Source organism: Emys orbicularis, chromosome 16 (assembly GCF_028017835.1).
Source record: "Emys orbicularis isolate rEmyOrb1 chromosome 16, rEmyOrb1.hap1, whole genome shotgun sequence".
Classification (NCBI taxonomy): domain Eukaryota; kingdom Metazoa; phylum Chordata; order Testudines; family Emydidae; genus Emys; species Emys orbicularis.
In genome coordinates, this window is record NC_088698.1 from 10549390 (window position 1) to 10577246 (window position 27857).

General features: G+C 39.4%; 1 protein-coding gene across 2 annotated transcripts in view; it reads right to left on the minus strand.

The window, feature by feature from the left end:
* CIT (citron rho-interacting serine/threonine kinase) overlaps positions 1-27857 on the minus strand; it is a 91375-nt gene that overhangs the window by 51219 nt on the left and 12299 nt on the right. For both annotated transcript variants that reach the window (XM_065417752.1, XM_065417751.1), the window contains exons 7-12: positions 25404-25607; positions 24793-24946; positions 13791-13971; positions 5967-6072; positions 4968-5111; positions 3332-3451 (exon numbers count right to left, since the gene is read on the minus strand). In XM_065417752.1, the coding sequence (XP_065273824.1) occupies positions 3332-3451; positions 4968-5111; positions 5967-6072; positions 13791-13971; positions 24793-24946; positions 25404-25607 (909 nt within the window). The remainder of the gene's footprint in view (positions 1-3331; positions 3452-4967; positions 5112-5966; positions 6073-13790; positions 13972-24792; positions 24947-25403; positions 25608-27857) is intronic.

The following is a 27857-nucleotide window of genomic DNA, read 5'->3' on the forward strand; positions in this document are numbered from 1 at the left end:
ATGCAATATCCATTCCTTTCTGGCTTGTGTCTTTCATGACAGAGCCAATAAGTCATTTCCAAGCCATTACCTCAGAGAAGATATGAAATGTAACCAAAAAAAATCTATTTTGAGGGTATTCAACTGCAGAAACACATCCATGGTTTTTGAAACAAATGGTAAAGTACTTACATGTTATTTCTCTCCCTGAAGGTTAGTGGTCTATATAGACATATGCTTCTGAGTTTTGTGCCTCTGTCAAACACCCAGATATATTCTCTCAAAGTTATTCAGACTGATAACATGAGAATTACTACAAACCTGGATGGTCGGGGTGGGTGAAAAGGAGAAAAAAAAGTGTGTTGTGGCCTCCAACCATCAGTTTATTGGTTTCTTTTGATAGCTCAGGAAAGAAACATATTAAACCTAAAGTAAAAGTCCTCTATCATTCTTGATGGGAGTAGCGGTAATCTAGTATCAAATGCTACCTTTGGAGGATAACCCTCTAGGAGTCACATTTTCCCCCCAAAGGCCACTATTCTATGTAGTCCACTCCTCCATTAAACTACAATAAAGGATTCGGAATAAAAATTTTGGAAAAGTGCAATGCCTAAAAATCGAAGAACAGAAAGAACATTTGGACTGATTGTTCCAATTAGGGCAAGCATGCAAGGTGAGAAGTGGGTGTAGATAGATCCTGAGGTGACCAATGAAATCTTCGGTAGAGGAATCTAAGTGTTGATTGTTATTACATAGTACGCATTTGTATAGTCCTTTAAATATACAAGTGCTTACAAGAAAACAAATATTGTCCCTTTCCTAAAGAGCTTGATTTTATATCTATCTATCTGGTGGGTGGGGAGCATGCGCACCAGGAGTATGCTAGGCAAGTACACAACACAGACAAAGGAATGGGAGAAAGGACATAACAGATCTTGCTTTCCATGTTATTTTCTTAGAGTCCATATACACACACTATTATTCATTCTCCCTACCAAACCTTGCCCATTCACCCACTACTTTTACTTTCTCCTGTGTTCAAATTCATATTTATCAGTTAATTCTCTGCTCCCTCCACTTCCTGCCACATATGGCTGGAGGTTGCCACTAGCAGCCTTCTGCCTTACAGTGACTCGCTGTTTCATAATACCAACAGGGGACCTAGCTGGCCCATCCTCCCACCAAGTCCAACTGTTGCGGTCCAAGTATTTTCTCCCTGGACGGGGCTGAAGCTTTTATACCATAGGTGAGGCAAACATGCATTAGCTCAAAATATCTTTTCACATCAATGGATTTGTGCAAAGAAAGATGCAGAATGCTTGGAAGAAGTGTGTTCTGCTCAGAGATCACAATTTGGATCAGCACTTCCAAGAATACTCAATTTCTAGAGCAACAATCACTTGACAAAGGAATTATAAGCAAGGCCTCACATGCCATTGAGAAAGTTAATGAATTTGGGAATAGTTAAATAAAATTTCAGTTTTTCTTGCTTCTTGATACTATCCAGGCTGTTTCTTTAAGCACATCATATACTAAGGTCAGAAGAAAATGCCACACTACTCAAACACACAACACTTCCACTTGCACATCTTAACCTAAGGCATCCAACGTTGGGCAACTGAACACAGAAAAGCTGAAGTGAAAACTAACCAGAGATTAAAAACTGTCATATAAAAATATACTAAGTAAAGTAATGTCTAGAAGCCAAGTCAGAAATAGCAATGCTCTCTTATACACTGTACCCAAATTGATGTTGAATTTATGGCATTACCCTGAAATATCAAATACTTGAACTTATTCTCCTTGTGGGATTTGCCATTGTTGGTAACTTAAGTATCACCACCTCAACAGGATTCTCCCCAAGCATGGCTTTTCTTAGGGTTTCCCCCCCAGCATCTCCATCCTTTGTCTCAGACCCTAATTTCCTTTTCCTGAAAGAAATGCTCCAAGCCCTCTTATTTGCCAAGACTGACCAGCTAGTATGAGTGAGCAGATACTACATTGCATGTTTATGCAGCATTCTAGCACCTGAGCTTACGATAACTCAGAGGAACCCTGTAGTAGGTTCTTAAGACACAACTTCCTCTGGTGACCTAAACAGCACCTTAACATTCTCATGAATCTTAGCCAAAATCTACGTTAAAAGATATTGAGTTCAAATCATGTTGGGATGCAAGTTTTATTAACATTTTTATTTTTCCTCTCTGACAAATAAGTTTGTACATTTTCGCAACCTAGTTATCATCCAAAAACATTCTACATATAACAAATATTTAAAACAACTCTACTAAAGCAGCAATAGCACTCAAAGTAGCTAGCCTTAGAACACTGTCATTCTCCAAAACAACCAGCAAAACGAATACTTGAGCTGTATATATGGTTCTGCCACATCCTGAGGGTTTTATCTGCACTTCATTCAATTTTGCATAAGGTAAGTCTCCAGACAAGAGCTATTACCAAGGGTTCTGTGCATACGAGTCTTACACACAAAGACATTAGTCAGTTAATATTTGTAAAGTGCTTTGAAGATGAAAAGCAGTAGATGATTGCCAACTATTGTTTGAACTCCAGAGAAATTACAATTTCTTTTTCTCAATATAATGTGTTTCCATTACACCATAGAATGTAATGGGTTCTGTGTGGTAGACTATTTTTAATCTTAAAATTACCCAACATTATTTGTTGTATTTTTCATTTAAGCTCTCTCTCTCCACCCCCAGTAAAACAAAGTTCACAGAATGATTTTTTTACCACTTTTCTGAAGGAAAAAAATTATCTGAACAAACAAACATCTTCTCTGCAAAAAAAGCTAAAGTTGGAAAAAGAACAGTTCAGTGACATAGGCAGTATTTTGAAAAACAGCCACATTCAAAGCTGAGTAGACACTGAAAATGGTCAAATTAAAACAAGATATGGGTTAATGTGCTTCTCCCCCAATTCAGAATTCCCATGTGAGGATTTAGGTGAAAGCAATACTAACCTTCGTTAACCTGTGTAACTTGATTACTTAAAATGGATTTTTCCAACATGTCAGTTTCACAAAATATTGCAACTTTCTCCTAATTTGGTTTTTTAGGCAAAGATTTCATTTGATCAGCTTGATGGATTGCAAAAAAATATAGGAAGGCTCGAGACCATGCATGTTTGCAAACACACACACGTCCAAATTTGTTCTTAGTTACTTTGTTTAAGGAACTCTTCCCTCCTGCTCCCCATCCCCTCAGACACACACACACACACACACGGAGCCTTGGCATCCCACCAATATAAAACACATTCCTGGCATCAGAAGCGGGTAATACATGCAGTGAGTTCTACTGTCAGCTATTCTGCTCCCAAGAAGCAGTTGTACCTGTTCTTTGATCTCCTGCAGTTTTCGGCTCTGCTCTCTGATATCATGAAGAAGTTGTAGCGCCTTGTCATCCTCCTGAGACACCTCCATCCGTGCCTGTTCCAGGCTTCGCTTTAAGCTCTGCAGAAAGCAAAATGTTCAATGCATAGACCCTTTGCACACTACTCTGTAAGAAATATCCTCAGTCAAAGGAACACAAAGCTTCTCCTCAAATACTATGAGACAACATAAATTAAGACACCAATTACGGAAACTTGCAAATTCACTGCTACTGAACTTCAATTTTTCCAGCTGGAGAAAAGCAATACACTTACAAATACCATCTATTGCACAGAGATGTTAGTTCAAACCCTACTCTTGTAGACCAGGTGTGGAGTCAAAGAACACACACAATGAGTGAAACTTTTTAGCAACATTAATTATCCATCCTTTAGCACTATCTATTCACATCTCTAGCACTGGCACTCAGCTGATGCTATATTACCACCATGACTTGCTATTTTTCTCCCCACTGTTGAACTCAGTTATGTCCTTTACTCTTTTTTAAACTTTAAAGAGAAAAGGGCAGCACTATTGTTTCAAGGTTTTGGCAAAACCTTTGCTTACAAACTTCAAGTTAGACAAATGCTCATATCACCTACTTAATGAGTACATCATTTTTCATCCAGAAGGATCCAAAACTTTTTAATGTTGTTTATACAATAGAAAATAGTATATCCAGATGGTTCAACCCAGCTTCAGATGCACCTCCTGCTGTGCATTATTACATTGAAAGCCCCCCATTTATCCGGATAAATTCATGTTCCCCATTCTATTTAGATAAATTAAGTTACACTCTATAGGAAATGCTTCACACTCCACTGAAAAGCAGCCACTGATAGAGTGTTGTCTTGGCATGCTACATAGACAGAGTTTTGGGTTTTGGTGAGAGAGGGGAAGGAGGACAGAAAAATACCACATCCAATTGAAAATATAAGCACTATTTAAGTAGGCAGAGTGTAAACATCCTCATTGGAATTTTGCCAAGACAACAGGGCAGACATCCCCACTCCTGTAAAAATGACAAAGGATCTTAAATACATATCTTTAAGGGCCTCATTTTTATATCCCATCTGAAAAACAGCACTTGCCACAGACACATTGCTATCACTACCCTGGGGAATTGGAGCAGTACAAACTCAGAATGTCACATTGAGTCAACACCACCATATCCTGAAACACCTTTGTTGTCCTTTGAGGTTTTCCTTTAAGTATTGAATAGGCCCCACCTTGCTTTCATTCTGAAGTCTCTCAAGATCAGAACCCAAAAGCAGTACAGTATTTCTACTAGGACAAGAAGAGAACCAGAGTGTAGTTCATTGTGAGCAAGACAACAGTTTTAGCTCCTTTACCATTACTACTGAATGATGTTGTAAGCACATAGGCCAAGGAATAAAGTTTGAACAAACCCATATCTACCAGGCCTTCAATACTCTGCAAACAATTTACTGCTCCGATTTCAATAGACAACCATTCCTCTTCCACATTATCTTCTTTCTTTACTGTATATGCACCACCAAGACCATCATGGAACAGAAAGCTAAAGACCATGAGAAATTGCCCCTTCAGAGGGAAAAGGACTAGGGTAAAGGCTCACACTGCATTCTGTGATGTAGGTTGCCAGGTCCTGCTCCAGGAGGGATCGCTGGGTCTCAGAGGCTTTCAGTTCCACCTCCTTTTGGCTAAGTACAGCCTCCACCTCTGACACCCTCCGGTGCAACCGCGTCATTTCCTGCTCCATCTGTAACAAACATTGAAAGGTTAAAAAGCATTTCCAAAGCTCGGTCAGTTGCTAATTTCAACGCACCACATGTGATGAATTTCAGTCTCTAAGAGACTCCTAGTTATAATTCTCCAGATGCTATTTAAATTCCAATACCATTGTCTCTGCTCCTGGGAATGCACAGTTCTTCACAAGGACAGGTAGTAAGTCTAAGTCACCCCATTCATTCAAGCTGCTTGTTCATATTCAGTCATTCTTCAGTCATCTCTGGTTTTGCAGAGATGGGTCACTTTAGCTTTATCCCAAATCCATGTTGGACCAGAGGATGGGTCTCCCCCATCTCCTTGCAGGAAGAAATGGTCAAATCCAGCACAAGACAGGGAGACAAATAATTGCACTCTCATAAAAGTCTCAAACAACACTTGAGTTTTTATAGACTCCAATGAGTTCTGTTTACTAAGAAACAGCAACTGTTAAAAGATGTTCACCATAATCAATGAAATGGCAACAGTTACACAAGTAGAAGCTGAAGGACTAGGAAGAGAGACTTTGTATCACTCAGAACAGAAATGCAGCAACTCTGCAACCGATGAGAAGTAAATGCTGCATGGTGGAAGAAGCAGTCATCTGTGTCATGGTGAGAAAAGGGCTTTTTAAAATCCAGAGCCTCCTCTTGTTAAGTTTAACATATCTACAGCAAAGGCATGGCCTAAATTCAACTTCTTCTGTACTGATCAGGAAGCCACTTCACTGAAGGAAAAGAACTTTGCCCACCACAGATCTGGACGATCAGCAGCATCTGACAGATCCCTTGGCATACATTGGTTGTAGATTCCTGGAGCAATGAGGGAGGCCACTCACATAAATAAATACCTTGTGACACTTGTCCTGGGTGTCCTGCAGCTCTTTGCTCTTTAGAAGGAGTTTCTTTTCCATGGAGCTGATCTTAGCTGGAGAGTCCAACCCCGAGACAACAGACCTAAAAGAACAAAGCCAAATAATACATAAATATAGGCAAAACGGTACAGGACTCTCCACTTAAACAACTTTGGTCAGATCATTGGGTAGTTATCCTGGGCTAAACTAGGAGGAAAGATGAGGCAAACTATATGGTGTAATAGCTACTAGGTTAGGTCAATCAACATTGTGTGTCATTAGTAACCACCATGTCAGCTCCTCTACTGGTTACAAGATTAGTACTTTCATTTACACAGTAAGTTTTAAATACATATCAAACAATGTGACACAGAAAGCATTTCTGGATGCTCCTTGCAGGTGTTAAAAAGCCAAATGTCAAATTGGTTTTAACCACTCAAGAAGTTAAATAATTCGCTGAAAATTCATTGCCTGTTATATTTTGTTACTGTTAAACAGGTTTCAAAAACAAAAGCAGACAGTACTAGAAAAGCAACTGAAAACTCAAAGGTGCCAAACTGTGAACAACAGTGAGCTGAAGCACCTGCGCATTAACTTGGTCTCTGCTATCCCAGGATTTTACTGAAACATTCCCAGTCCAGCTCTACACTCCTTCTCTATTTCATCCACACCGATACAATTAGCCACATTTCTAGATCTCAAAGTTCCACCAATAAGCTGTGTCTCCTGAGAAAAATCTACTTAACCGTAGCATTCATTGAAATTTGACTCCAGGAAATTGAGGAACGCATTTACATTTTTTTAGCACTCTCTCTGATTGGGTTCTTTACCCCCCATAAAGTTAACCATTTGTGTTGGTTTAAACCAGCACATCTCAAACTGGGGGTCTCGACCCCAAAGGGGGTTGCATGCCTATTGTAGGGGAGGTCATGGTATTGTCACCTTTACTTCTGACCTGCTTTCAGAGCTGGGCAGCTGGAGAGTGGCGGATATTGGCTGGGCGCCCAGCTCTGAAGGCATTGCTGCCACCAGCAGCAGTGAAGAAGTAAAGGGGGCAATACCGTACTATGCCACCCTTACTTCTGCACCGCTGCTGGCGACAGCGCTGCCTTCAGAGTCAGGCACCCAGCTCTGAAGGCAGTGCCGCAGCCAGCAGCAGTGCAGAAGTAATGATAGCATGATAAGGGTGGGTTGTCATCACTTTTTTGGGGGGCAGTCATCAAAACCTGAAATATTTACAAAGGGGGTCCCAGCAAAAAAAAAAAAAAAAGTTTGAGAACCCTTGGCTTAAACTGATTCTAGAAAAGCATTAGAAGTGACTATTCGTGATTTGGAGCATATGTTAGTGTTTTGCACTCTTAAACCAGTTGTTTTAACTATTACCTGCTTAAATATGCATCTCAAATTATACAAAAAAATTAAAAGACAAAAATCACATTAGACAGAAACAATTCCCTGTAGCAAAATGTGATTCCAACTAGGTAGTTAAGCAGTTAATGAGGGAACCAGTTTTAACAGAAGAAGCCTAGAGCTCATTGTTAGTTGAGATTTTAAAAGTACAATGAAGGTGCTAATAAAAGAACATGCAGTCTGCCCACACATTGCTTGCCGGCTTCTCCTGGCCACAGCTTTGGTATGCAGCCAGTTATCCCCATGGAGAGAAATGAGCTTCGAGCAGCCCTTTGCACATAGCTACACACCCACACACAGCAGCACTGTCTCTTCTTACACCAAGGAAAGTTTGATTTTACCACCACCATTTTCTGAGAAAATGTACTCCCAAGTCCAAATACACACAGAGGGTATTAGTCACACACATGAAAAGAAATGGACTTTATAAAACTGTGCTGCAGCAGGATGTATGGAACAACAGATTTTAATGAGTGCCACCTTCTAAAGCCATTGGGAATGCAATCCTGATATTAACCTAAGTATAGCAGAGCCCACCACTCCCAACCTGCGCAGAAATATCTAATATAATGAAATCTTTTTTTTTTTAAACTAACAAAGAAACAAGCCTATTAGAAGAATGAAACCCACATATCAAATGACAAGATATAACAAGGATTTATTAGAAGAATAAATCTTAAAATTGAATGCAGTGGTTAAACACTCAAATTGGTTAACTGGTCTAATCAACCCTATCCCCCAGATTATCATTTTTAAAAGTCAATATATCAAAACATAACTATACTCCTCCAGAGAACAAGCCATCAGAGAAAAATACTTATTAAATCCCACCACAGTCAGGCGTACAAACAAGGCTAAAAATGGATAGGTGAGAAAAAACAGTCCTAGAAATAAAAATTAAAAGATCACATTAACTAAAAAAGATGCAAAGGAATCTGCTTCAAAATGTAATTCTTATCAATATAAAAATAACTGCAAATGTGTAATGATAATTTTGACAAGTTTTTTATATTAAAATGTTAACTTTTAAGATCTCTAAATTAGCTCAGCAAAAGCCATTTTTTAAAAATAATCATAGTTCCACAATATTAATCATCGCACTTTAGTTTTCTGCTCATACCACAGGCACTGCTCAGCAGATTCTAGCTAGTTCTGATAGGAAAGAGGACACTTGCACCACTGGTTCATTATAAAGGTTCCTGTTTCATCCTGGTGTGCGTTTTTTGTTTTTTTTAAAGGAACAGGCTCATAATACTGTACACACCATTTTGCAATTCAAACATTTTGCCTGGAGAGACAACTAAACCATCTAGCTGCACTGCAACACAGGGAACAACAGTATGGGACCCAGGGAGAAAGCACACCACACAGCAATGGAGTGGTGGGATGGAACGGGGTGTATTGCTACTCTTAAATGATCCCCCAGCCAAAGTTTGGAATGTCATTAACTGGCTCTGGAGATAGCTGCTTCTCAGGTGTGATGTGTGGGGTTTGGGAAGAAATACATTGCAATCTTTCCCTCCCATTCAAAATAAAAAAGATCCCTTAAAAAACTGTGCGCGCTAACTATGGCAATTTTTTCTTGCTATGAAAATCAGTACATCTCAACCCCAAAGCAAGCTGGTCTCCATATACTGGATTTGCATTAGGCACACATAAGAGTTTGGAAGTGTCCACTTCAGCTAATTCCTCCTTTCATGCAGACTCTACTAAGGCTGCTTCATAAGTACCCCTACCTCCTTTTTAAGTCTCAAGAAGAGAGAGTAATCAAGAGAACGGGGATGCTTAAAATCTAACAGAAGCCTCATCATGGAGATCCAAACTCCCAAAGGATTTTATGACAAGATGTGAGATGTGTGCTGTAGTGTCATTGTTACATACCCCCTCATTCAGAGTTATCTCAGAAGTTAAACACATTCAATCTGACAGCAAAAGCTACCATGCAAACATATCACTCAACTGGTACCATTTCAGAATATTTAATTAAATTAACCATTAAACCAAGGGTCACTTTTCTCAGCACAACAGTGTCTGCAATTTCCTTTAAGGTGTGAAGAAATGAACAACAAAAAAGGGAATCGACTCATGTAAATAAAAAACAGGAATGAAGGGGGATATAAAAAAAACCTCAAGTCTTGGTCAAATCTACAATAGAAAACGCTAACCACACTAGCTGTGCTAATCTATTTTCAAGAGGAAAATTACCTCCTTGAGTTATCATTTAAATGAATTGGCTTAATGCTGATTACCTAGTAATTCATAGATAGTAGAGCCAGAACCTCTCCCAGAAGGACTGTAGGGAATGGTGCAGAAGTGCTGGATATCAGAGGGCTCCTCCTGTCCTAATCTTTCCAAGTAAGAATTGCTACAGAAAAAGCTAGAGGTTAACCAAAAGGGAATGGCAAGTTCACAGCTCATCCTCTATCATGCACTGTATCTTTACATATGTTCCTATCTTCTTACTTCATCTTTTTATCCCAATCTCATAAGCCTCCAACTCACCTGTGCCTCTTCCTTCTCATAGCTGCTGGTACCATCTGTCCTATCCATACTCCCCCTTCCCATGCCTCATGCTTAAGGCTAAGATTGTGTCACAGGTATTTTTAGTAAAAGTCACGGACAGGACGCAGGCAATAAACAATACATCACGGAAGCCCAAGTCCTGCCGTGCATGGGGCTGAAGCTGAAGTCGAAGTAGTCATGGAGATCAATTAAAGTCACGGAATCCGTGACCAAATCATATCCTTACTCATGCTCTACTCTCTAACTTCATTTCCATCTCTACCCTTCCACTCCTCCAGCCTTTCCATTTTCTGCTCCCTCTCAAATGCCTCCTCCATCCTAAAACACAGCAAAAACCAAACAATGATACCATCAAGATGTGAATGCGGTGAACTGAAACAGCAGAATATTATCAAAATCTTGTTCTCCCTTTCCTCTTTTCTCCCTTCACAAAGGCTGGAACAGAAACCTACCAGCTGTTAGATTAAACTTACCAGCCAGAGAGGTCAATACAAAAAATAACAGGGGAAGAAATCCTCACCAGCAAACTCTGGGGTAAAATACTGGTGACAAGGTCAGCCCCTCTCCCAACCTCAGTTGCTGGGGAGGGGGAAGATGCTTAGAAGATGCTTACCTGCACCAAACATGAGAATTCCTCATTTTATATCAGCCTTACCTCTAGCTAGTAAGTGTCTGATAAATTGGAAGAACAAGTCCTCTTCACACTTCTCCAGTCTCTTATTGGCTTAAGGAGGGTAAGAGTTGGGGCAAAAGAGAATGAAGAGAGGTCTGCTCTATCCCCTAGTCCATCCTTTTTCGGGAGTCCTCCTTACCCATGAATCATGCAAGTGCCTATCTGCGCTGTTGCTTCTCAAGGCTTTGCCAACCAGCGGCAGCAATGTGAAAGTAACATGATTCTTGGCAGTTTGGCTACGGCCCACTAGATTCTGACTGGAACATAGGACTGGAAGGGACCTCCTGGGTCATCAAGCCCAGTCCCTACTATTGCATATAATCCTATTCATAAACTTATCATGCTCCATATTAAACTAGCTAGTCCTATTGGAAAGGTGTGCCAGAATCAATCCTCTGATGTTTAGAAACTTTCTTCTAAATTGCCAGCCTAAATTTATCCATGGTGAGTTTATATATGTTTGTTCTTGTGTCCTTTAGCTTAAATAGCTCTACTCCCTGCCTGGCATTTACCTCCCAATGTATTTACAGAGAGTAAACATATCCCCTCTCGGCCTTCATTTTGCTAGTCTAAACAAGCCCAGCTCTTTTAGTTTCCTCTGGTAAGACCGGCTCTTCATTCTCCTAACCATTCTAGCAGTCCTTCTATGCACCCATTCCAATCTGAATTCATTTGTCTTGAACATGAGTGACCAGATCAGTACACAATATTCCAGATGAGGTACTACCAGTGCCTTGTACAATGGCATTAATACTTCCCTATGTCTATTGAAAATACCTAACCTGATACATCCCAGATGTAGTGAAAGTAACAGGGACCTTGTTAATTACAATCTACTGCTGCTGCACAAAAAACTGTGAGCAGCAACAAAGGCACTAGAGCTATCAGTCTGCAAACACAGGAAACCAGCCTGGCATCACTTAGCAACCATAAGAATTATAATTCATTTTTAAATGACAGTAAGTTCTGCACTGGTGAGTTAGTACCTCACACTTGTTAGAGAAAGCACCCCACTTACTACTAGCAAGTTCACAAATGATTTTTTAAGCCTTAACCTCTGTTTGTTGTTCCCATTCACTGCCTCCTGTCTAAAATTAGATTGTTAAGCTTCCCAGGGCAGGTAATGTATCTTATTTGTTCAATAAAGTACCTAGCACACAGTGGACACTTTATAAATTATAAAGAAATCTTCCTCATTCCCCAACCTAGCAGTGGGATTCAGGAGATCACTAGTCACTGCACTAGTTCAACACGAGTTTAAATACTGATGTATCCTAATCTCCCTCCACTCCTTGCAATATTTAGCAGCTGCTCCTCAAAACAAAATGCATTTCTTTACTCCCAAAGGTAAATCCAGGAACGAGTTTATGAAAATCTAGTTCTAATATAAAAGTTCAGCCTAGAATATAAGCAGAATCTTCTTAGGTTCCTTTTGGAAGAAAAGGATTATAATATATGACCAATTTTGTGCATCAACATACAGGAGACCAGGCTGCATCAGGCAGTTCTACACAACTTTACCCATAATTCCTCCAATACATATTAATCTTGACCCTCTTTTGCTGTATCCTTGCTATTCCACTACTAGAACCCAAACAAAACTTCAACAGTTATCCTTAACTGTTATATGCACCACCTCCCACTAATCAGTTCCAACATAGCTTTGACAATGCATACCTATATCAACCTGCAACACCCTCATTATGATCAGCCTTTAATCAATATCACACAGATATGCCAGTGCACCTGAGACTTAACCATAAACCCTCTCCACACTTCCAGTACCAGGACCCCAATACATACAGAGTTCTAGCAATACACCTAGATCAAGTTCTGGGCCTCTACTGACAGTTACACAAATGGCATTCTGGTTTTGTTATGTGGAGAACAGTCCACTAGGGAGTAGGATGACACCATAAGTCATTTCACTTATAATTCAAGGTAGATTTTAACCCCAAGTATCCACAGTTGAAATTTACCAACTCCAAAACTACTTCCACTGATATCTCACTAAAAGCCAACATCTCATCTTTCAACCATTATTATAACCTCCTTCTTCTCCCTCCCAACCACGAAGGCAACACCTGTGAGGAGGGACAGTCACTAAAGACAGTTGGAGTCTCCCCTTCTGATCACTGACCTATACTTCATATAACCTTGACTCAAAATATAGGCAACAGCCAAGAATACCACCAAATTTGGTTCCACACTTCTCTCTCGAACAACTTACTCAACACCAAAAGCAACTATCACAGCCAATATGACAAAGACATGAAACCTGGTTCAAGTCCCTGATGGGGACTAACGCAGTGATGAAAGAAAACGGTTGAAACTAAAAGATGGTACCTTAGCATGTTGAGTCACCAAGCCAGCTAAAGGAATTGCATTTCTGAGTGGCCTTCTGGTACTGGAATAAGGATTCCTCAATTTGATGTGCTGCACGAATGCTTTTCTCATTAGCTCTAACACCAGGAATCAAGGACTCACCAGGTCAAAGAGGTTTACACCATGCCATTTACACTCTTCTTTTTCCTGTCTCAGTTCTCTCTCTGAAACCCTAATTCCTTCCCAAATGAAGACCAATTTTTATGGATCTCAGTTCCTCACCCCCTGCACTGTCTGTGGCTCTCTGACCCCATAACACATCCAATATACAGCAATGCCCAGTCTCAGTGTTTAACTTGACCGAGCAGTACACACTGCCAGCTCAGTGAAGCTCTATCTCTGGTTCACTGACCCATCAACACACACTTCTGGATTAGTGGAGCTCCATCTCTGTGGATCACTGATTCAGCCTCACACCCACCCCTAGTTTTGTGACAACCAGTCTCTGCATTTCTGACCTAACAGAACATACCCCCACTTCAGCCTCTGAACTCCATAGGATTTTCCTTCTTCCAGAGACCTGGAAAAAAAAGAAATCAAACTGCCCACTCCTCTCCAGGGAACAGCAAACACAACTAATGCAAAGTAACCAAATCACAATTTTAGCAATGTCAGTTTCAGAACCAGCCTTATTTTCCACACAAAACCAGAGAACAATATTAAATATACAAAACCACAGCAGCAACAGATAGAGCCTAAAGCTGTCAGCTTCCCTAAAGCAGAGCGCAGGCCAGTTAAAAGCAGCTTTCCCCCTCCCCCACCCCCTCCCCAGTACAAGCCCTGATTTTCTTGTACTGATCCTGTTCACTTAGACAGTAATTCCCACTTACTCTGATCTGAGGATCCCCAGAGCCTTGATGAAGGAAAACCCCACAAACGGCAAATCTTCACCCGAGAAGCCAGCTGGGTTCAACTGCCGCGGAGAGGATAAAACCCGCGAATTCTTCTCTGGTTCATCAAAATTTGAGGTGTCATCATCAGACCTGAGGGTAGGAACGAAGGGGGGAGGAGCTGGTGGAAAAAACAAGGAGAAAAGACAAATTTCAGCTACAGTTTGCTCTGCAACGGTCCCATTCATTCAATGCTTGCAATGGCACTGCAGCTCCTGCTTTTAATCTTGCTAACACAAGCAGACTGAGCTGCTGCTCTCAAATCGTATTACAGCAACAAGAGATTAACCCTTCAGCTACCAACATGGCTACCATTCTGCAGGCACAGTGTCTCCCATGCTGGTTAAACTGGTATTTTGAGTCAAAGGCACCAGGCTAAGAAAAGCTTTGGACTCATATTTACAGATTCTTTCTTCCTGATTTTTCTAGAAAAACAAAGATGTCTCTAAGCCACCAAATTAGTGGAGTAAACTACTTCATGAGAATAGAGTCAGTTACCTTGCTAGCCAGCTAAGGACTAATTTCTGCCCATCACCTCTACCAGCAGCCTACCCAGTCCAGATTTCTGGTTCTTGTTACCATCAGTAAACGTATCTTGTTCCTGGAAGATTTCAACATGCTGCAGCTACTAAACCCAAATAGGTCTAGGAGGAGGGAGAAAAAGAAATAAAGATTTGCTTCCCCAAGACAGCTTGCTTAGGATTTGGAACTCTTGGTGGGACACCACTGCAGTCTGGCTCCGACACAATCTGAACAGAGGTATTGATGGCAGGAATTATAATCTATTTCTTACTCTAATTTTTAAATCAAAATATCTTAACTTGTTAACCAGTTGTTTAATTTCAGCCCATCTTCTAACATTTGCTGCAGTTTAATTAACGCAACGAAACAAAAGGATAAGTTCTTTTAAATGATGTGCAGCACCCCAGGTCCCTGCTGGTTTGGCTGCATGTGTGAAAAGAATGAATGTAAAAGCTTGCTGTGCAATTCCTACCTCATAAAAGCATGTTTCCTCCCAAGATTTTTTTTTTTTTTAAATTTCATCATTCAGGTCTTCACTCCCTGCAAATCTACTAAGCTCTTTTTTGCTCTATGAAGCAGACAGCTCTTCAGTCCGCAACTAGAACACAGCCCATTGTTACAAACTGATGGAAGTGTTGTGTGCTAAAACCGTTACCATGGATCCAGTATAGATCTCCTGTAGCTGAAGGGCTGATGAGAATTGAAGAACCGGGAACAAACATTACAGCCCCTGCAGTGCAGGCTCCCTGCTCCTCACTCTGTGCATGCTCTAAGTTTAACCCTACCTGCCTGCATTCATGACAGATGCTGATGCTTATCAGACTGACACAAGCAGAATGAGTCACTGCTGGAGCTTGCTAGCTCCCTCTAGGTTGCCAAATCCTTTCACAGCTCAATTTTTAACTCTTAATTTTCTACGCTTATTTGTGTATAAGCTAACAGCAGACCAACACCAAGCTACCACCAGACCAGCATTCATAGGGAAAAATCTGCCTGTTTAAATCAGTAAATTGCAACAATACATGCATGCTCTATTAGTGGCTCTCCAGGGAGCCATGCTGACACAGCTTCCAAATAGGGAAAAGGAAGGAAGGTCCACCAAGCTGGGAAGCTACTGCTCACATACCATAGTTTCAAGAACATTGGAGTAGGATGAATGAAAAACTCAAAGATAAAAATATGCATTAATAAGGAAATTATATTACTTTTCAAACAGTCTCTGGAGCATTCAAATCTTCTTTGTCAATATCAAACAAATCGGTTCTGATACTTTATTGGTTTAAAAAAATTGCAAACGTTTAATAGGATGGGAACTGTATTACAGATTGAATTCTCTTAATATGACATCCAGTTATAGCTCTTCTGTCTAGCACTCTCACTCACACAAACACAGGAGCAATAGATTACAATACAACTTCATTAGCTATAACATTTTTCATACAAATGGCACCCCAAAATGCTTTGCAAAGTTAAGAGTTAAAGAGTGGCAAAGGGAAGAAATATAGGTAACACATTTTAGTTTCAGCATCCAGAATGAAAAGGCCTATGGGCACCCTTTAAAAGGTTTATTCCCCCTGCCCCCATCTAAGATTTAAAAAGAGATTGGATTGATGAGACAGAGCAATAAAGGAAGGAGAAGACTATCTAGTTGATATGGTAAAGTCTAGAACCCCTCTTGTAAGAGTAGCCAAAAACATACCTTAACAGAAAAGGAAGGTGTATATTATAACTCTATATAAGACCGTATCATTTAATATTTAACAGATTTGTTCAAGTTAGAAATAAAGAGAGAGATAGAATCTCACCTTTCATCAGAAAGGTAGTGGGAATCTAGAGGAACCATTCTCAGGCAACTACAATTAAAGGCAAGAAACTTTCCTCTCACCATTAACAAGTATCTTCTAAAAGTCCCCACTCAGACTACAGTGGTAGAGCTAATTTAAAATATGCTTAAAATAAGTATAGAGATAAAAGATAAATAGCACTCAATGGAAGAACAAGATACATCACAATACCCAATAACAACATCTTCATATGGTTGAAGAAAGCTAAAGATGGAAAGTAAATAGGACTTTTAGAAAGAGAAAGCTAATTTTAATATCACATCATTTTCTACTGCAATTTCTTCTGATGTTTAATAAAAGCTCTGCACAAAGCAGAGAGACACAGAGAACGCTAGCTGAAAGGGAAGAAACCTGAATTTGCCCTTTGCTTTGCATCTCCTGAAGAGGCATTCATGTGAGAAGAGCTATTACCAACCTAACAGTTTAGAAGCTCTTCTTTCTAACCTTGTTACCATATTACTATCAAGAAACAATGGCAAGGAAAAAAAGAAAGTCATTCAACAAACACACCTCTGGCTGCAAGTGGATCAGAACTGCTGACAGTGACTGAAAGGGGAAAAATGAATTTCTTCAGAGGTAGGTTTCAGACCACTTTGGATGAGAATAAACTCACAGGAGTGAAAAGGGACACACTTGGAAAGAGATATGCTAGATCCGCTTTGCTTGGTTGGTTTTGCTAATTACTTGGTAATGTCTTTAGATTCCTTTATTCCTGAGATTGAGGCATTCCCCTGCTTGTCTCTTGAAACTGCCTGTAAAATAATTGGTGCATCTTATATAACAGGCTGAGAAAAGGGACCAATTTGGTTGGTTAACAAGGTTTAAATGCATGTCTATGAAAGGGTCCTTGGGTAACCAGAACTGGCCAATTATTTCTTGTTTAAAACCAGAGAATTCTCATTCCTCTATAATTATGGTATCCTCAAAATAACAAGATGAAGACTAGCGAATACAAAGGTGTAAGCGTGTTCATATTGAGGCTATTCTCAAGTGCTTCTTAAAAAAAAAAAAAAAAAGAACCACTTAAAAGAGGTCATAGTAAGACTCTGGGAACTGAATAGCAAATACATGCTATTGTATCTGGCAAAACTAAAGATTTGTTCAGAAGATTCACATTTTCTCCCTCTCCAGGTTTATTCAAAAGGAGACAAAACTATGCTACAAACAGGATATTCTAATCCTGATACTTCAATCGTATAAAAACTGATTGATACATGGATCATTTTCTGCCTGTAATATGCTGCAAGTGACCACATGTGCTATTTATTATTTAAATGCCTTCTAGAGAACTGCACATTACATTAGAATCAGTTGCTTACTCAGATACCCCTCTGATGGAGGAGGTATATAACCCTCATCCATCTGTTCTAAAGAATGACTTCTGGAGGTAAGGGGGTGTCATATGCTGATAAATTAAAAAAATAGCACTGCAGTAATTACCCAGTTTATCATCATCTTTATGATTATACTAAATGAAAAACAGTTTTTGAACTGTGTTAATATGTGTATTTATGCCTAGTTCAAGGAATAATACAATCAACTCCATCACTTCAAATTATTTCCATGTAACTTTAGAGCTTGGATACTGCATTTCCCTGGGATTCCCCTCTTCTAGGTCAAAGACAGACCTTACTGGAGTAGGGGATTTGGAGGAACTACAGAATAGAAATGTATCTTGTCTTGTTCTATGATATAACCTATTCTTCCCGGTGTCAAAAATGTATACTGCGTTTCCAATGGCAAATAGATTGAGCATTAGTATCTTGTACTTTCAGTAATATTTATGGAAAACCCAACAAAGGACAGCATCAGCTCTGAATTATATCTTTAAGAATATTTGATCTAGAACCGCCTAACTGCAAAAGGTTATAAACATTTTATTAAAATTAATGTTTTAAAATTAAATATACACAAGTTAAGAGGGAAGGTACTGTGCATCTGGGATCAGGCTTGATTTATGAGGGATTACAGGTATCAGTTGCAAGGGTGAAGAGATACATACATATCACATAACCAGCATAGACCCAGATGGGGGTGCAAGAGTTTTTAAAGTGTCAGTGGATAAGTGGGTTCGGGCACACCAAGTCAGTATCAGTGTAGCCAATGAGTACTAATATACAATAGGCCTATCCCAGCTATAAACAATATTCACCAACTGTACAAGAAGCTACTTTTGAATCTTTTCCATTGTTTGAAGGCAATTATCTTCCCAAGATATATTCTTATTTTAGTTAACAGCAGTGCCCCTCCAAATCTGTGTTGGCTTCAGTTACTGCCTACCAAACTGGTGATTAATAAAAAGAAAAAACAAACCATGTATTTTTTATTACTGAAGACCAACAATATCTTAGTGAAAAAATACAAAATGTAATAGTTATCACCATATAATATAAAAACAAGGCAAATAAGTAATTTGAGAACTATGTGCCATGTGACAAAAAAGTGAGTAAATTTATAAGATATAAGACACTATTGTAGATGGCAAAAAGCCCTAATTTTTCCTTAAGCCCATTCTAAAACATTCACACACAAGTTTTTTCTCCCTCATCAATACAGCAGCAGACAAATAGAATGGTTCAGGTCACACTAGAAACATTTCAGCAGGGTCTTTCTGCTTTTAGATGTGAAAAAGCCATCTTTTCTCTGGAAGACCATGCAGAAAAGGGATGCAGACAGCAAGCAGGCATTCCATGAGCTAAATTCTTATGGACCCTTGTGAAAGGCATTTGGGAGATATGAGGGCTCAAAAATGAGATGATCTCAATTCTAGAGTATTTGAAGTGAACTTTAAAAGCCTCACCCATTTGACAAGTTCCTGACATTCAGCTATCCAGATTTAATTTGTGGGAAACATTCCCACAATGTATGTCTTGCAGAATAGACCAGGGGTCGGCAACTTTTCAGAAGTGGTGTGCCGAGTCTTCACTTAGTCACTGTAATTTAAGGTTTCACGTGCCAGTAATACATTTTAATGTTTTTAGAAGGTCTCTTCCTATAAGTCTATAATATATAACTAAACTATTGTTGTATATAAAGTAAACAAGGTTTTTAAAATGTTTAAAAAGCTTTATTTAAAATTAAATTAAAATGCAGACCCCCCTGGACTGGTGGTCCGGACCCGGGCAGTGAGAGTGCCACTGAAATCAGCTCGCGTGCCGCCTTTGGCACGTGTGCTATAGGTTGCCTACCCCTGGAATAGACTATCATATTGTAAGGATACATGATTTGGAGTCACTTATACTGGTAAACTGTTCCTGAGACCCCCATTTCTCGAAAAAAATTACATTACATAAATACCTGAATATCATACAAACTCCATGCAAAGAGAAACAGGAAGATATTTGTCTTTTCAAGTAGTTTTCACATTTATCTCTCTGCCATATTCTCCCTGGTTCTGTTTCCTCCTATCCACTAACCTTTTCTACAACTCACTTTCTGCTTGCTATTCTTAAACATTTTATCCTGCTTATTAAACTATAATCTTTCATCAGAAGGGTACTTCTGAAAGTCCCAAGTAATTGCTTCAGTTTCCTTTGCTTTTCAATTTCCCATATTCAAATGCTACTCCAACCCTTATGGAATCCTCTGATATGAGCACTCTTTCCCTTTCTCTGCTAAGAGGGGTACATAGCCAAAACATTTGGCTTGCTGTATGAAAGAGCAATAATGGGGGGGGAAATATCACTCTATGTATTTAGCTACATTGTCCACTGCCATTTACAAGAAGAGTGTTCTTCCCAAAGCCATGAGATCATTCTTCAGGCCAGGCCAGAGAAGAATAAATGCTTCAGCACCAACGGGTTCATTTGGATCTCTCCTCTGTCATGACACTACCTCAGGCATCTCAGATTGGGAAGAATGAATACAGTGGATTTTTTTTTTTTTATGAAGACATTTCTCCAGAGGTAGTCTCCAGCTCTCTATCACACACCTTCCTTTGCACCAAGATGTAAAGTTCCTTCCTTTCTTCTCAGATAACTTTGGATTAATTTCATACAGGTCAATATTCTGCCCTGCCCTTTAAGACCTTCTGTTACTTGCTGCGCAGTTAGTTACTACTATGACTGCTGCCATTTTCCTTTGGACTTTGCCAAAGAGCAACTACAGGACAATCCCCAAAGGAAATACTGTCCTTGCCCTATGTGTTCTGTATTTAGATTAAGGTAAAAATCCTCCTGACCACTTCTCAACTGTACTTCATGAGATAATGTTTGGTTTCAGAGTAGCAGCCGTGTTAGTCTGTATCCGCAAAAAGAACAGGAGTACTTGTGGCACCTTAGAGACTAACAAATTTATTAGAGCATAAGCTTTCGTGGGCTACAGCCCACTTGTTCGGATGCATATAGAGTGAAACATATATTGAGGAGATATATATACACACACATACAGAGAGCATGAACAGGTGGGAGTTGTCTTACCAACTCTGAGAGGCCAATTAAGTAAGAGAAAAAAAACTTTTGAAGTGATAAGCTCAGTACAGACAGTTTGATAAGAAGCAAGTGTGAAAATATTTACAAGGGGAGATAGATTCAATGTTTGTAATGGCTCAGCCATTCCCAGTCCTTATTTAATCCTGAGTTGATGGTGTCTAGTTTGCATATCAATTCCAGCTCAGCAGTCTCTCGTTGGAGTCTGTTTTTGAAGTTTTTCTGTTTTAAGATAGCCACCCGCAGGTCTGTCATAGAATGGCCAGACAGGTTAAAGTGTTCTCCCACTGGTTTTTGAGTATTATGATTCCTGATGTCAGATTTGTGTCCATTAATTCTTTTGCGTAGAGACTGTCCGGTTTGGCCAATGTACATGGCAGAGGGGCATTGCTGGCACATGATGGCATATATCACATTGGTAGATGTGCAGGTGAACGAGCCCCTGATGGTATGGCTGATGTGATTAGGCCCTATGATGATGTCACTTGAATAGATATGTGGACAGAGTTGGCATCGGGCTTTGTTACAAGGATAGGTTCCTGGGTCAGTGTTTTTGTTCAGTGATGTGTGGTTGCTGGTGAGTATTTGCTTTAGGTTGGGGGGTTGTCTGTAAGCGAGGACAGGTCTGTCTCCCAAGATCTGTGAGAGTAAAGGATCATCTTTCAGGATAGGTTGTAGATCTCGGATGATACGCTGGAGAGGTTTTAGTTGGGGGCTGAAGGTGACAGCTAGTGGTGTTCTGTTATTTTCTTTGTTGGCCCTGTCTTGTAGGAGGTGACTTCTGGGTACTCGTCTGGCTCTGTCAATCTGTTTTTTTACTTCAGCAGGTGGGTATTGTAGTTTTAAGAATGCTTGATAGAGATCTTGTAGGTGCTTGTCTCTATCTGAGGGATTGGAGCAAATGCGGTTATATCTTAGAGCTTGGCTGTAGACAATGGATCGTGTGGTGTGTCCTGGATGGAAGCTGGAGGCATGTAGGTAAGTGTAGCGGTCAGTAGGTTTCCGGTATAGGGTGGTATTTATGTGACCATCGCTTATTAGCACAGTAGTGTCCAGGAAATGGACCGCTTGTGTGGATTGATCTAGGCTGAGGTTGATGGTGGGATGGAAATTATTGAAATCATGGTGGAATTCCTCAAGGGCTTCTTTTCCATGGGTCCAGATGATGAAGATGTCATCAATGTAGCGCAAGTAGAGTAGGGGCGTTAGGGGACGAGAGCTAAGGAAGCGTTGTTCTAAGTCAGCCATAAAAATGTTGGCATACTGTGGGGCCATGCGGGTACCCATAGCAGTGCTGCTGACTTGAGATAATGTTTGTAATTTTAGATTCAAATTAAATGGCTAATGTAATTTACTGACTTTAAAAAACAATAAAACATGAAACTACAGTTATGAAAAGCTTATTGGATAGCTTGAAATCTTCTGGCCAGTATGCAGGCAGTACATCATACCCAGTTTCCTCCGTCTCTCTTATTCTGGATTCTTTTAACATACTTTAAAGAACAATGTTCTCAATTTTCCAGTCTAAACCCTGATTATTATTTAACTGACAGATAAGTATAATTATTCTGGCTACCAATATAATTTTTACTCTATGTAAAATACTAAATACACAATCCAAACCTTTTGCAGTACATTATGTCAAATAAATCAACATGCAATCTTTAGGAAGTGAATGTTCTGTAATAATAAATTTCAGTAAAAAGCAAAAGTAAATAAACACAGGGCAGAGAGCCTATATTAGGTTTTACTAGTATGCTCCTAGTAAGGTGCAAACTAACAACGAAAAGCTGTTTCAAACACCTACTGGAGCAGATTCAGCTGGCTGACCTGGGGGACTTAGTGCTTCATTCTACTTCTACATTTAGGAGCTGACTTCAGATTCCTGCTGCCTGAACCAATGGAGGTTGGAAGCTTTATAGAAGTGACTATCTCAGGGGAAGAGAAGATACGGTTTAAATGCAAAACCAATAATTGGTTTATAAGTTCCCATAACAACAAAAAGTTAAAGGATGTTTTTGTCAGTATTAACAGCACAAATTCTAAGCTGAAAGGGGTAGAGTTAGGCTGATTATCTAGGCGCTTACATAGCCCCAGTTACAACAGTGATGGAGTACCTCCCAAATACTTAACAAGTAACACTATCGCTTTCTTCCTTCTCATCCTGAAAGAGAAATAACTTGATTGTTTTATAGGTGAGTGTGTGTGTGTGTGCACGCGCGCATATAGAACTTATTTAGTGAAAGACATGTCAAAGGAATAAGTTTTACATTTTATTCTGAAAGTGGTTAGGTCCATGATCATCAACTCATGGGAGCGAGCTCCATAACCTATGTCTAGCTCCTGTGAAAGTTCCACTTCCTGCTCTCACAAGTATCCCACTACTGGTTGACAGTTTCATTGCTCCAGTTGAACATAACTGTCAAGAGAAGTCAAGCTGATGGAGAGAGCAGCAATCTTTCTGGAAGCTAACTCCTGACAGCTCTGAATAGTAAGACAGATATTGACCTGGACAAACTTAGTTAATGGGGAACAAGTACAGAGAGCAAAGCACCAGGGTGATGTATTCATTCTGTTGCTAAAAGCAGAAGTACCGCTGTGTTTTGTACCAATTACAGCTTTTTCATGGGGTATGGCTTCATTCCTACATGAGTCATAATAATTTAGCCTATAGGTCACAACTGTATTGATCTCACCATGGCTAGGTCTGTATCTAACAGACTAGGGCACAATCTTCTGGTCAGTTACAGATGGAAATAGGTTTGGAGGTTTTGGGGGTTTGGGGTTTTTCTTTTTGCTCGCATGGCTATTTGGACATTCAAAAGAACCCCAAGAATGCCTAATAATTGAATAATCAGTCAGCATCATTGTTCTCCTGTGAAATGGCAAGGCAACACCAACTAACTTGGGCAGTTTCCAGAATGCCAGACAAGCAGATTGCCAAGGTGGCACTGGAATGGATTCCAATTCACCATTTTCCACAGCATCCAAGGTACCTTTGAAAAGATTAAGGTCTAAACTCAATCAATATAGGAACCTCGAGAACAAAAAACTGGTGAACTAGTAGAGATGGCTCAAGAGAAAGATGAAGTGTGAGCTGAAATCTGCACCAGACATGCTGAAATAATAAGAAACTTCTCAATCAAAACTCAACGATATTATAAAGGTAACAACCAACAGTTTTAGCTATTCTAAAAGTTTAGGATTCTTGAAGCTGAAAAGAAGGAGAGTGTCAATATTCAACCCGAGAATCCCCAAAGTAAGAGGACAAATAGTCATCTGAGGCTGGCAGTCTCAGCCTAATAGTAATCATAGAATCTAGACTACTCTCATGATGTTTAATAATCAGAGTAGCCAATCTGTTTAGCTCTATACCAAATGTAAGGAAGACATGGTCCTTGCCCCAAGGATCTCAGTTTAAATAACTGAATAGTATTCTAAAATCAGAGGTTCAAGGACCACTGGTGAATGGAGTACTTGGCTTCACATGTGGTGCTGGCGCCTCAGTATTTCCAGCAGCTAAATTGCATTACTTTCCTAATATTACAGGCATTGTTTACAAGGAAAAGTATTTGCCACACAGGTGTTTATTCTATCACCAGGGGAGAAGGTGGCCTGCACAATTGTGAACAGGCGTGTCCACAAGAAAATCTCTATTTACACGTGATCCATACTATGAAAAAGTTTGGGAATCCCTGTTCTACTTTAGTTTCTAGTAGCACAAACTCCATACCTATAGCATCCCTGACATAGGTCACTACAAACAGAAGGTAAAAGGAGCATGATTCACATAACAAATTGAATCATGAGGTGGTAAGAGGAAAGAAGATTAATAAACTACAAAACAAAAACAAAATAAAGGTATAGGCAGACTGGAGTGGGGAAGAGTTGCAGAAATACACTTGTATTTTATATCATTCTTTACTTAAATTTTCACCTGTGAGGTTATAACATACAGTATATTAACACATCCTAGCCATAAAACAGAATAAATAAATCATTCCTCAAAACATTTCTGCTGCCATAATGCAGTACTGCTTCTTTTTTTTTTTAAATGATTAATCAGTTCAAACACTCAGCAAATACTCATTTTACTCATACCCACATGTTATCAAGGACCTATTTTTAATACAATATTGTTCTGCTTACTATTACGGATGTTTTTCCAGTCAATTTTAGAGAAGAATGGATGGCAACAGAGACCCTCATAATCTAGCCTCTCCTTCAGCCCACATAGCAGACTCTGGACCAGATCAAGAAATTCATTACTGACTTTCACATCTTCTGGGAACTTCAGGAACCTCTGCATTTGAAATAAAAATATTTCTTTGCTCAGTAGGAAAACAGAATCTGAAGCTGTTAGGTTCAAATCTTCATTAACCGGAGATATGCCAAAAACTTTAAGGTTCAAGATGGGAATGAAAGTATTTTGCTAATAGATACTTTGTGCCAATTTCGCAGTGCATCAAAGAAGATCTTACCAATACTACGGCATGACACAGAGAAATCTTTCTTAACTGATGAATTGCAGAGACTTATTTTTAGACAATTCTTATAATAATTAGTGAAGTAACTTGAGATAGTCAAATGATTGACATACATTCAAGGAGAATATGGGAAACATTTTCAATACGTTTCATAGAACTCTTAAAATGTGACAAAATAACAGACATCTAGAACCTCCTTTTTCCAGCTGTAGAAAAAAAGGAATTTTTAGTTCTAGCCTTCTTTATCCTGAAATATAGGAAAGGCTTCTCTACCTGGAAGTTCATGATGTTATTAAAGGTTTTTGTTGAGGTCCCTTCAGTGAATGGAGATTTTCCATAAATCATATCATAAGCAATGATTCCCAAAGACCACCAATCACACTCTGGGCCATGTGAAGCTTTACCATCCCCATTCAAAACAGTTAGCATCTCTGGTGCCATGTAGTCTGGGGTGCCAACAGGCAGCCTGGCATTCACCTGGAAATAAAGACATTGCATGTGAAGTTGCAGTCTTGCCCTTGATTATTTTCCTGGCACTGAAATTAATTTTTCATCATGCTTATAAAGAACAGAGGCATCTGGTTTTACATCACTGTTTACAAGTAAATTTATAAGTAGGAGCTTTCCTAGAAAAGAATCAGAGAGCAAGATAATTAATATAGAGTTAGTTACAGTGTTAGGGAAACTGAAAATTAATAACTTCCGATAAAACTATTCACCACATGGAGTGAGTTAACAGACTAAAAGAGCTAATTGTTTCTACAAACCACATACAACTGAAGTAACCAAGACTTAGAATGTTGCATTCTAAAGAGCATGTGGTACCACATGCACTAACCTCTGATGTTTTAAGTGGTATGCATAGCCCAGTGATGCAACTTTCACTGACATTAATGGGAGTATATAGCTAAATTCTCATACACAAGTGAAATTTAGGGATCAACATTTCTCAGCATGACTTCCTGGCCCTACACTTCATCCATCATTCTCCCCTGCTATTCCATTCTGCGTATGCCACCAGAAACTAAAATTTACTGGAATCCTGGTCTCTGAAGTGCTCTGAACAGGTTCTTCAGGCATCAGAATTACAGTCATTTTCACACTGCTACTGGCATAAGGATGAAACAAAACAGCAGGGGAGAGCAACGCAATAGCCAGGAGGTTGAAGAAATAGAAGACATGAAAAAAGGGAGAAAAGAGTGAACGTGAAAGGTAATAAGAAGGTACGGGGGCTCTGATAAAAGAAAGATTTGGATGATACAAAAGTACAGTGTAGATCACAATAAAGAAAGGCTCTTTATATAAATTCCAAATATACACAACAAAAGCAGGCTCTAGACTAGAAATGTATATTCTATTTATAAATACAGCTTCTAAATATTTTAATTTCAAATTCTCACTTCTTAAAATGTATGCAATATTTTAAATTTAGAAACAGCTTGGAAAAAAAACTAAACCTAAATAAGGTTTTATTCACTTAGAAAGCAATGTGTTCAGAATCTAACTGCAATGACTGCTTTTAAAACTGGAGTATCAATAGAGTTCAAGATATGCCACCTTCATCCACACTTTGAATACATTTAGCCCTGATTCAGCAAGACTTATAAGTACATAAGAACAACCATACTGGGTCAGCCCAAAGGTCCATCTAGCCCAGTATCCTGTCTTCCGACAGTGGCCAATGCCAGGTGCCCCAGAGGGAATGAACAGAACAGGTAACCATCAAGTTATCCATCCCGTCGCCCATTCCCAACTTCTGGCAAACAGAAGCTAGGGATACCATCCCTATCCATCCTGGCTAATAGCCATTGATGGACCTATCCTCCATGAACTTATCTAGTTCTTTTTTGAACCCTGTTATAGTCTTGGCCTTCACAACATCCTCTGGCAAGGAGTTCCACAGGTTGACTGTGTGTTGTGTGAAAAAATACTTATTTTTGTGTGTTTTAAATCTGCTGCCTATTAATTTCATTTGGTGACCCCTAGTTACTGTTATGACGAGTAAATAACACTTCCTTATTTACTTTTTCCACACCAGTCACAATTTTATAAACCTCTATCAGATCCCCCCCTTAGTTGTCTCTTTTCCAAGCTGAAAAGTCTCAGTCTTATTAATCTCTCCTCATATGGCAGCCATTCCATACCCCTAATCATTTTTGTTGCCCTTTTCTGAAAATTTTCCAATTCCAATATATCTTTTTTGAGATGGGGCAACCACATCTGCATGCAGTATTCAAGACATGGGCATACCATGGATTTATATAGAGGCAATATGATATTTTCTGTCTTATCTATCCCTTTCTTAATGATTCCCAACATTCTGTTTGCTTTTTTGACTGCTGCTATATACTGAGCAGATGTTTTCAGAGAACTATCCACAATGACTCCAATATCTCTTTTTCAAGTGGTAACAGCTAATTTAGACCCCATCATTTTATATGTATAGTTGGAATTATGTTTTCCAATGTGCATTACTTTGCATTTATCAACAGTGAATTTCATCTGCCATTTTGTTGCTCAGTCACCCAGTTCTGAGAGATCCTTTTGTAGCTCTTCGCAGTCTACCTGGGACTTAACTATCTTGAGTAGTTTTGTATCATCTGCAAATTTTGCCACCTCACTGTTTACCCCTTTTTCCAGATCTTTTGTGAATATGTTGAATAGGCCCAGTACAGACTCCTAGGGGACACCACTATTTACCTCTCTCCAGTCTGAAAACTGACCATT